This window comes from Gadus macrocephalus, chromosome 3, assembly GCF_031168955.1.
Source record: "Gadus macrocephalus chromosome 3, ASM3116895v1".
NCBI classification, from domain to species: Eukaryota; Metazoa; Chordata; class Actinopteri; order Gadiformes; family Gadidae; genus Gadus; species Gadus macrocephalus.
In genome coordinates this window covers 23667536-23677924 of record NC_082384.1, presented here as the reverse complement: position 1 = coordinate 23677924, position 10389 = coordinate 23667536, and the positions used below count along the sequence as shown (strand labels likewise).

General features: G+C 47.1%; 1 protein-coding gene and 1 long non-coding RNA gene across 3 annotated transcripts in view; both read right to left on the bottom strand.

Annotated features, from left to right (window-relative positions):
- Positions 1 to 4131: 4131 nt before the first annotated feature.
- On the bottom strand, positions 4132 to 10321 carry LOC132454649 (uncharacterized). Of its 2 annotated transcripts, XR_009524974.1 has the most exons (5): positions 10182 to 10321; positions 8040 to 9570; positions 6908 to 7559; positions 6206 to 6246; positions 4132 to 4394 (listed from the first exon to the last, which is right to left on the bottom strand). It is a non-coding gene; the product is annotated as an uncharacterized LOC132454649 (long non-coding RNA). The 2 variants fall into 2 exon arrangements; XR_009524973.1 differs by having other exon boundaries at positions 8040 to 10321.
- Positions 10322 to 10342: 21 nt separating this feature from the next.
- pecam1b (platelet and endothelial cell adhesion molecule 1b) overlaps positions 10343 to 10389 on the bottom strand; it is a 12709-nt gene continuing 12662 nt past the window's right edge. The window contains 1 exon segment of the mRNA XM_060047410.1: positions 10343 to 10381. Coding sequence (XP_059903393.1) covers positions 10343 to 10381 — 39 coding nt within the window.

Sequence of the window (10389 nt, the reverse complement as noted above, 5' to 3'; positions counted from 1 at the left end):
GTGACAGCAACACTAATGCTGGTCATGTTCTAAATGTACATTTCAAGAATGCTACCCTTAGCGCTGACGCTCAGCGGTCATGAGGAACTAGTTCCTATCTCGTTTGAGATGGCAGAGTCCTTTAGTTACACGTAGCCTAAACGCCTTGGCAACAGGACAAATTTAATTTGCTGTTCTCATCCGGTTATGGTCAATCTGGTTATTAGACAAATTTGTATTTAAGAGTGTGTGTGTGTGTGTGTGTGTGTGTGTGTGTGTGTGTGTGTGTGTGTGTGTGTGTGTGTGTGTGTGTGTGTGTGTGTGTGTGTGTGTGTGTGTGCGTGCGTGCGTGCGTGCGTGCGTGCGTGCGTGCGTGCGTGTGTGTGTGCGAGAAAGAGAATTATGTACATCCTTCTTGTCCATTTAAATTGGTCAAATAGGTTCCACATGCTGTTGCCATGCCAACTGTGAAGCAGGGCCCTGTGCAGTACTTGAGGTTAATAAAGAGAACAGAATCATCTGCCAATGGCAGAACGGCACATGTTCTCTGTCCATGCTCTCGAAATCAAGCACTGAGTAATAATGAGTGGGTGTTCTCCGTTTAAAAACAATACGCTAAAAACAATACGTCGCCTGCATTGTCAACATAATGAATTGGTTCAAAAGCTGAATTCAACATGAGTGTTCAGTAGACCTTGAAGCACTTTCACGCTCAGTAAGTGTGGTGCTTTGAGGATCTTTAGGATATCAATTGCTTTCGTCACAATCATATCAGTCTCTGAATCACGTTTCAAGTTGTGCAAGGCGTGTTGACTCATTTGTGTGTGTGCACACGGACCACTGCGATAAGCCAGTTGATAAGTGCCACATCATCTCGCTTTCAAACCTGCTAGTCTGCATCTACTTGGTCACAAAGTCTTAGGCTGACGTGTCGGGACTACGCTTAGTCCCCTGTGTGTTCTCGGTGTGCATCCACACAGAGTACCCCAAACAGCCTCTCTGTCTGAGAACTACTGAAGTAAAGTCTCAACCAGGATGTGCATGTTCTTGACTTGACCCAAAGGGTCAAGTCAGGGTAAGCTGAAAAGATTACATGCTTTGATTTAGCAAATGCTGGTATACTATTGTCTCTCAGCCTTTGTCTCTCAGCCACAATGAAAGGGACCACACCCCCCCTCAAACAACTCTGAGCCATTAGGCTCAAGGTGTTGTTAAACCTGTGTGCTCATTTCACCGGTCATTCTGCTTTGAAGAAAAATAAGTGAAATTCTCCTGAAATCATCTTAGTTTACTTGTATGTGTGTATGTTACTTTGTATGTGTTGCACATTTACTTGATATATGTTTGTTCAATGTTAATTACCATTGAAGGTAAATGTTAATTAACATTGAACATTAATGTTTATAAACATTGAACAAACACATGCAAAGCTACTCAGAATGACCCAAGGTTAAACTGCCATAACCCTTGTAAACATTTACAAACATGTGGTGGTTGATTACAACATTTGGCATGGATTCAAATGGATTGAATTTGCATTGTGTAGCGATTGCAGTTTAATATCCTATGTAATTAAAAGAAAAGTACCTGCCCTTGTGCAACTCACTGTTGAGGTTAATAAAGAAGCCAATTTTCCTGTAATAATCACAAAACAAATGCACCTTTTTCTAAAAGGCTTTTCTTAGAGTATGCAAACAGCATCATGGACAATGAGACAATATTGATGGGAGCATGCCGGTGTGGTAGGGATAGCATGTCGACTGATCCCTTCACGTACAGCCAACGCTTCACTGGAGTAGTTTAAAAACCTGAATGCTGTGGAATGGCCCAGCTCAGGCCTGGACCTCAATAAAATTGAGAGTATGTGGCAACACTTCAAAATAGCCGTAGACAGCAGCCAACCCGACTTCATTCCTCAGGAAAGAAAAAATTACATTTAAATGCAAATACTGGTAGTGACTTGTCTGAAAAAACGCACAGCTATAATTACAGCCAACGGTTGTTCTGACTAGGGGGGGATACTTTTATGGAAATTATTTTTAAGATTAGATTAGTATGGAGTGTGTGTGATTGCTGGTTGGTTTAATCAGCCTCACCTGGCCGATTCTGATTGGACTCTGGGGCTTGGGTGAGGCTGCACTCCTGGTGGGCATTGAGTAATCAGTGTGCACAGGTTAAACCAGCCTTCACCACACACACTCAGGGAGAGATCGACTCCTCCACACACAGGAATAGGTGGTGTTGAAAGCCGGTTTAGTGTATGGTTAGATGCTGATAACATGGCACTTGGTGATGTTGCCATGCAGGAGATCTCTCCCTGATTGGGATTGGAAATGGCTGGTTTAACCTGTGCACATTGATTACTCAATGCGCAACAGGTGTGCTGCCCCACCAAGCCTAGAGTCCAATCAGACTCGGCCAGGTGAAGCTGCTTGAACCAGCCCTCATCCACACACAATCTCCGCCATCAGATTCAATGTTTTATTGTTATAAATAAATCATTAACATTTACATGGCCATTAAATGGAAGATAATTGAATGGTTACACAACAAAATATGGAAACGCTCAAGGGTGATAAATACTACAGTCCTGAGCAAGCGCAACTCATATCCCGCCCTCATTTGGTTTGAAATACTGCCCCCTGTGGGTGCCAGCAGGGTTTTTCATGAATGTACATATTGGCCTTTTGCATTTTTATTGCATAATGAAAAAAAAGGTTATTGATCACCGCATTTTCTTTGCATTGTTTCACCTTACTGACGTACGATTCGTGTGATTTTTCGACAAGGCTTCATAAATCGTCAAAGGATCGGAAGACAACGCTCAAAACGCTGTTTTATTTTATTTTAAATTCATAGCTTAAATGTATTTATAAATTGTGTTTGTACATAGTTGATGTAAATATAAATATTTGTTCCTTTGTAAAGCCGTGATGTCTTATATTGGCGTGTGAACACGCAAACGGTCTGTCACAGCCAACGGGTTGTTCCATTCTCATCTTATAGAGGTGTTAGAATCTATACCTTTCCTTGCCAAATGCTATGTCTAGAGAAAATGTAATTCTGGAAAATGTTCGTTTTATTTTTTTTATTAGGCCTACTTCTTCTTTCCCCTTTTTGCATCCTTATCAACAATAGACGGTGTTACTTATTGTATTGAAATACATTTTCCAAATTGATTATACAGCGCTCGTGTGTGTGCGTGTGCGCGTGTGTGTCGTGTGTTATTATTTTTTTTTGCAGTTATGATTTATTTTCATTGACCAATTTCTGGCGCAAGATGTCGCCCTTCCCAAACTAAAAAAGCAGGGCACTCAAGCGGCAGCTAGGTAGCCTGGATACCAGCCTGAACTCCGCCCACAAAATTTTTGGTCTGGGAGAGTTGGGAAAAGTGATCTGACCAATCAAATTGTAAGGGCGGGCTTTATACGTTGATGGACAGATGATACACATTAACGTAATCAACCACGTCACCAAAGAGCGCTCAGTTCGTGTGTGTTTGAGAATAGCTGTGCGTCGCACAACATACGTCACATACCAAGTTGCTCTGATTGGTTTTAGGTCTATCCAATTGAGCGAAGAGGCATTTTCCTTCCTGGTTCCGCCCTATAATCACAGCCCAATGGTTCGGTCTCAGACTCATATTCTGACTAGAATTATGAGTATGACATCGTCAGGCTAGCAGCTAGGCCTACTTCAAACCAAAATATAAAATAGTAAAACAAACGATGATTCACATTGCTTATTTAATGTGTGATGATAATGAAACGGATGAACGTAGGGCGTATATGCTTACATATTCAATTAGTTGGCACCCAGAACCTTGGCACAGGCAGCTGAGACCGGCCTGCCCCTGGTTAACATGCCGTCACTACTTTCCATGTCCCGTGTCGTGTGGTGATTCACTAATATTACAACTGTCTCAGACATGACGTGGTTCTTAAGGCCTGTGACGGTGGTTATCTCCAACGCGTCCTGGATTCAATCCAGTAGTGTGTGACCCAAGCGTCTTTTTATTCACCTGGGAAGTGTAAGGAAAACTAAGCTCTCCACCGCTTGTAGGCCTACCCCGGTATGAATCCAATATTGTGGTAACACAGCCCAGATGACACAACGACATTTTTTAACGACAACAATAAATTGTATATCGTCTTATTATTTATCTGAAGTGCGGTTTATTGAGATGAAGCATTTACAGCAAGCATAATTACTCATTTGAATTATTGAGACACAAGACTGAATAAAAAAACAAAACAGTGGTTATAGAAAATAGAGCGAAGTGTCGAGAGAGAGAGAGAGAGAGAGAAAAAAAATAATAATAATTAATCCACTGGCACAGGGAGCCCATGGTGGTAGTCCTCATCTGGACCCAGCAGAGGGTGAGTGTTCTTCAGGTCGGCGTACTGCAGTGAACCCTGCAGAGGAGTCACAGAGAACGGTTAACTCGACCGGGAACCAGGGCATCTCGACCGGGGATCTGGGCATCTCTCCCATGATGGGTCGGGAGAATATTCTTGCTAATCACAACAAATGCTTTACTCCTCAGCAGAGGGAGGCGAAGAGAGGGAGACGAAGAGCGGGGGAGGAAGGGAGCGAAGAGGAAAGGGAGTTTTTTTTATTTCGGTTGTTTATGTCCGATTATTTCCAATAAAGCTCTCGGCGGCTCTCCCTCTTGACAACTCTCACATCCCCTATAATCGCAAAAATGCTGTCACTATCATACGGATGAAAACAAGAGTATCTTTTAACTTTTAACGTTTTAAATACTAATTTGATACTTAAATACAGCTGATTGCAATTAGGCGCAATCAAGTTTACAGATTACATATCTAATTTGTCCACCAGAGGGGGTGGTGTAAAACTGAAGTTGCGTGTATAGCTATAGCTGGTGGTGTATAACTGAAGCTGGTGGTTTATAACTGAAGGAGGTGGCATATAATTGAAGGAGGTGGTGTAAAACTATAGCTGGTGGTGTATAATTGAAGGAGGTGGCATATAATTGAAGGAGGTGGTGTAAAACTATAGCTGGTGGTGTAAAACTATAGCTGGGGAGCTAGTGTGTTGTTAAGTCGGTCGATATTCAAACTCCCATTCCACCGACCACGTCGAGGCAAAGATATTTTAACAGATAGCTGCCAGAACCGGCTTATTTATACAAACTAAAGTGTAATCTCGCCGCTCCAAAACCTTCGTGGACAGAGATAGCGCGCCAGGACTCAAACAGAACCGCCCTTTTCCCCTCCTATTTGGAGCATGACGTCACGGCTCATTTATGACCATCACAGTGTCTGCCCTCAGATAGACCGGCCGGACGACCCACGCACCTTATATGGTCACGACAGGGGCAGGGGGTAGTGACTCAGGAGGAGGAGGAGGAGGAGGAGGAGGAGGAGGAGGAGGAGGAGGAGGAGGAGGAGGAGAAGCGGGAGGTGGAGAAGGAGGAGGAGGAGGGGGAGGAGGAGGAGGAGAAGGAGGAGCGGGAGGTGGAGAAGGGGGAGGAGGAGGAGGAGCGGGAGGTGGAGAAGGAGGAGGAGGAGCGGGAGGAGGAAGAGGTGGAGAAGGAGGAGGAGGAGGAGGAAGAGGAGGAGAAGGAGGAGAGGGAGGAGGAGGAGGAGGAGGAGGGAGGTGGCGAGGAGGTGGAGGGGCAAGGAGAGGAGGTGGAGGGGCAAAGGAGGAGGAGGTGGAGGGGCAAAGGAGGAGGAGGGGAGGGGGCAGAGAGGCGGCAGGAGGAAGGAGAGGAGGAGGAGGAGGATAAAGAGGGGGAGGAGGGGAGGAGGAGGAGGAGGAGGTGGAGGAGGTGGAGGGGCAAAGGAGGGGAAGGAGGAGGAGGAGGAGGAGGAGATGTTCCGGAGGGTAATTGAACTGGTTTTGATGTAACCGAGCGATAGGGAAGGAAGCCCCAGCCCAAAAGGTCTTTGTTCTCGCCTGGAAACTCTGAGCAGCACTTCTCTCCCCCCCCCCCCCCCCCCCCCCCCCCCCCACCTCCGACCCCACCCCCCTCGGCCTGGCGAGAGGCAGGGAGCCGTGGTCAAGGCTGAACCACAGGAGGAGCAGCGGAGCAATGGAGGGAAACCAACACGAGTCTGGCCACGGGGCGAACTCGGTGAAGTACGGGAAAGTCAACTCGATGGTTCTTCCTCCGAGGGTGAAAAGCGAGGTCATGTATTGAGCTGTCGTTGAATGAAAAGAAAGAGAGAAGGAATGTATAGAAATAAACATGACTCACGTATTCGTGATCATCAGCAGCAGCAGCAGCAGCGACCACACCTGTAGGACATTATTCTATTATTTAAGAGTTTGCCAAGGGAAGTACCTAAAACAACGTTATCATGCATGTGTGTGTATGCGTGTGTGTGCAGACACGCACGCGTTTTGGCGCCTGTGTGCGTGCGTGCGCGTCCTGCCTTGCCAACACACAAGTACAACCATGTGATGGAATCCGATTGTGTGCTGGAAAGTTAGACAGTCATTTATCAGCCACCTGACAGACGTGATGACCTGCTGACCGGCTGACCAGCAAGTTCCTCTTTTTTTCTTCCATTGTTTGACTGCACAGAGGGTGTGTGTTTCACTGTGTAAATACCTGGCCAAGCGTCTGTTATGGCTGGAAATATTGAGCCCCCTTAACGACTTCCCAACCAATCAACGCGTTTGTTGTTTCACTTGGTATCTAGTGAGGGTACTCTATGTTCCATTCCGGCCATGTTGTAGCGTGGAATTCTCCAAACAGGAATTGGCAGCCACGGCTAACAGGAAGTGGTCCTCTTTCTGTAGCTTCCCTCTGTGTTCTAACGCAGAAATGCGGGTGATTTACTCGGTGCGGTGATTCACGCATTCCGGACGTCAGTAGTATTACAAAGCAACGGGAAACAAAAGCTCGGTGAACCCCCGGTCAGGGGATGACACCACGACCACGGAGTGAACTTACTGGGAGGAGTGTTCTGGAGCTCGGTGTACACGGTGTCCGTGCCCTTCTTCAGCACCACTGTGGATGAGGGAGAGAAAGATTCACTTTACCTTAACATCAAAAGAGACGGCACCCTTATCATGCAATTTATTCATTCTGTTTATTCATTCGTATTTGTTTGAAGGGCCAACTAGTGATTGTGGAGTAGCTTAGCCGCGGTCCGCGAGAGGGCTTCAAAGGACAACGCGGGCATCACCGAAACCATCAGGAAACCCGCTTGGCAATTAGTCCGTCGCTTCCTGTTTACACGTCGGCCCCCATGGAAGCCCGGCTGCCATGGCAACCTGCTCACTGCTTTAATGAGGGGTCATTACGGGGCCCGCCCAGGAAGCCGTGCGGCCGTGGCTTTATCGACAACAAGGAAACGTGGACGAGGAACGAGAGGAACTGGGGTTGGGCAATGCGAGGGGCGGATGTGGGGAGAATAGGAAAGGGAAACGTTGAGGGCCCGAACTTGAGGATCAGATATCAGAGTGTGTGTGTGTGTGTGTGTGTGTCTGTGTGTCTGTGTGTGTGTGTGTGTACCTTTGGGGGTCTGTCGGCTGGGGGTGCACCACCTCAGTGTACTCTACGTCCGGCTCCCGAGACCCCACACTGGCGTCCTCGTCACTGGCTGGGGATCATCACACCCCACATGTCAGGTCAGAGACGCCCCCGATCGATCGCTCATCGACCCCAACCCAAGCTGAGCTAAAGCTCCATGCAAGTACGGGGTTATGAAACACACTTGGAAGGATGGATGCCTATTATTTTAGGCATTATCGATCGATGGTGGGGTCGTCGTCGACACCCCATAATCCTATGCTGGGTTTTCTCAGGTGGTAGAGCAGGTTGACTTGTAACCGGGAGGTTTCTAGTTCAATCCCCGGCTCCTCCTAGTCGAGTCGAGGGTTCGAGGTGTCCCTGAGCGAGACACCTCACCCTAACTGCTCCTGACGAGCTGGCTGTCGCCTTGGCATGGTTAAGGAGTCCGCCGTCGGTGTGTATAAAGGATTGTAAGTCCCTTGGATGAAAGCGTCTGCTAAACGCCCTGCATGTAAAGGTTGATGTCGTGAGACTGAAGGGTCGTGTGTGTGTTCATTCCGCTCCTCACCTGCAGTGGCAGGTCTCACGCTCCACATGCTGCTGGTCGTTCTGTCCTCTGTCACTATGAACACACACACACAGGGCCACACATGCATTAAGGTCTTTAGAGATCTGCGTGAGTTATATCCCTCATGTCTCGCCTTAATGTGCAAGACGCAGTGCCAAAATAACGATCAATCATAAAGGGCATTGTTTTATCGTAAAGAATTACTTTCTTCTCAGTGTAGGGATTCAAAGCAACTAAGATGCTACCGTTAAATACATTAATACGCTTGCATGGTGCTGTTTTGTATGCTGTACTGGTGTATTCACTGAGTATGTCAAATAATACTTTTGAGATTTACTCGTCCCTTGTGGATTTAGTTGATTCACTGGGTTCTCTACCGAGTTGTAAAACCCAAGGCTGAGGCGGTCGGCTTTAACGGCGAGAGGAAAAAGCCAAAGCCCAGTGTAACAAAAGGCGTGGATGATGTGTTTATTTGGCGTGCCGCAGATATCCCTCTCCGCCTCGTGCACAATGGGCTGTTTGGTCCGCAGCGGCCGAAACAATAAGCGCTGGCGTAAACAATTCTGCAGCCCTCATAGCAGGGCCACATAGAACGACACTGCGCCGCAACTGATTCATTTCCTCCACCTGCTGCATGCATCTAATCTCTCCCCCCCCCCCCCCCCCCCCCCTAATGTGTGTTCAGCTCGATGCCGGCCAATTTAGGATGTTTCGTTGGGTGCGACACATTGTTCGAGTTTGTTATTCTCTCACTCGTTTTGAGCGTGTGATACAGCTTGAGGGAACATGAGATCAGCGCTGGTTTCTGCTTAGGTTTAAGATGTTTACCATTTTTTAGCAATACAGAATACGTCTTCCCTGTGTGATCTTCCAACGCCCGAGCAAAATAAAGGGCACCGAAACACTGCGTAATCAAAACCTACATCTTTATTCTAGCGCGTAGCCTCTCATCAGTATATACACACACAATGCAAAAATATACACACACGTTTCTCTACTGATAGTGGCAAAGTGTATTTACAGTCTTCTATTAGCAACAGTGCACTTCAGATAAATAGATTTGTCGTGACAGAGACAAAGGCAACCGCCCCTAATGAGACAAAAAAACACAAAATGGAGGAAGACAGAAAGACACTCGTGCTGACGGCTGAGAGAGCCGGACGCACACCAGACAGCAGACGGAGGAGAGAGGGAGACTGGATTAGGGGAATGAAACTCCTTTTCATTTTGTGTGTCCTCGGACAATAAAAGCCAAGGCTCGTCAATAAGCCATTTTTTTTTTTTCAGACACTCCAACTTTTGGAGTTTTCTTTGTTCTTCCTCGAGTTTCCTTCAAATGTCAATCTCTCAGATTTAAAAAGAAAAACGTTTTTTTTCGTGGTGTTCTTTCTTCCACTGAAAACATTGTTCTACACTGTTGCCGGGATACTGTAGCTGCTCCTGTTGCTGATGTCAGCAGGCAGTGACGCCACACTATCTCGCGTCCCATTGGTCGCTCTCCCCTCCGTGCCCTCACTGTTCGATGCTGCGTCTGTGAGGTGGGAGACGGAGAGGATGAAGACGATGAGGGCGACGAAGGCGATACTTGAAGCTTTAAGGGTCTGCTTGCAACAGCAGCAGGGGTTAGAAGCAAACTAGGCTATGGAGCAGTTATGTGACTCAGGTGAGCATTAGGTGGCTTGAGTAGCTATGAAGGTGCATGCACACTGCCCCAAACAAATACCCACACCCAGAATGGTTGGAACGTGGGCCGAAGTTGAACAACACGATTCAAAATGACCGCCGACAACCCGCCATAACCACCAACTTGTGTGCACACTGGCCCCATGTTGGAGTTTGTCGGGGCAGTGTGTAAGTACCTTTAAACCTTCAGTAATGGAATGGTCCAGAACACACTGCCATGTCATGCATGGTACTAAACATGTGATGGATTTAGCTGAGGGACCTGACAACATCTAGACACTACAGTCGTAACATTAGCGTCACTTTTAGAAAACGGCGTCGGCTGACGATTTGGAACATGAACATGCCATGGCCTCTGAACGAATAACAAAACACATGACGACGGGACGTATTAATAACGATGAGGACAGATGCCGGTTAGGGGTGACGACATGCAGAGAGGTATTGAAAGCGGGCTACCTGTGGCCGCCGTATAGGCCTCTGTGTCGGGAGCGAGACTCACGGTTAAAGAGTCATCTGATTTAGAGCCCGAAGGCTTTCTGAGAAACGGTGAGAATAAAGTCATTGTAGGCAATGGGGGCACCAGGTGGGGGGTGGGGGGGGGGGGGGTGTGTGTGGTTTCAAACAAGACAAATATCAAAAGATGTGAAAATCAAAAGCTAAATTT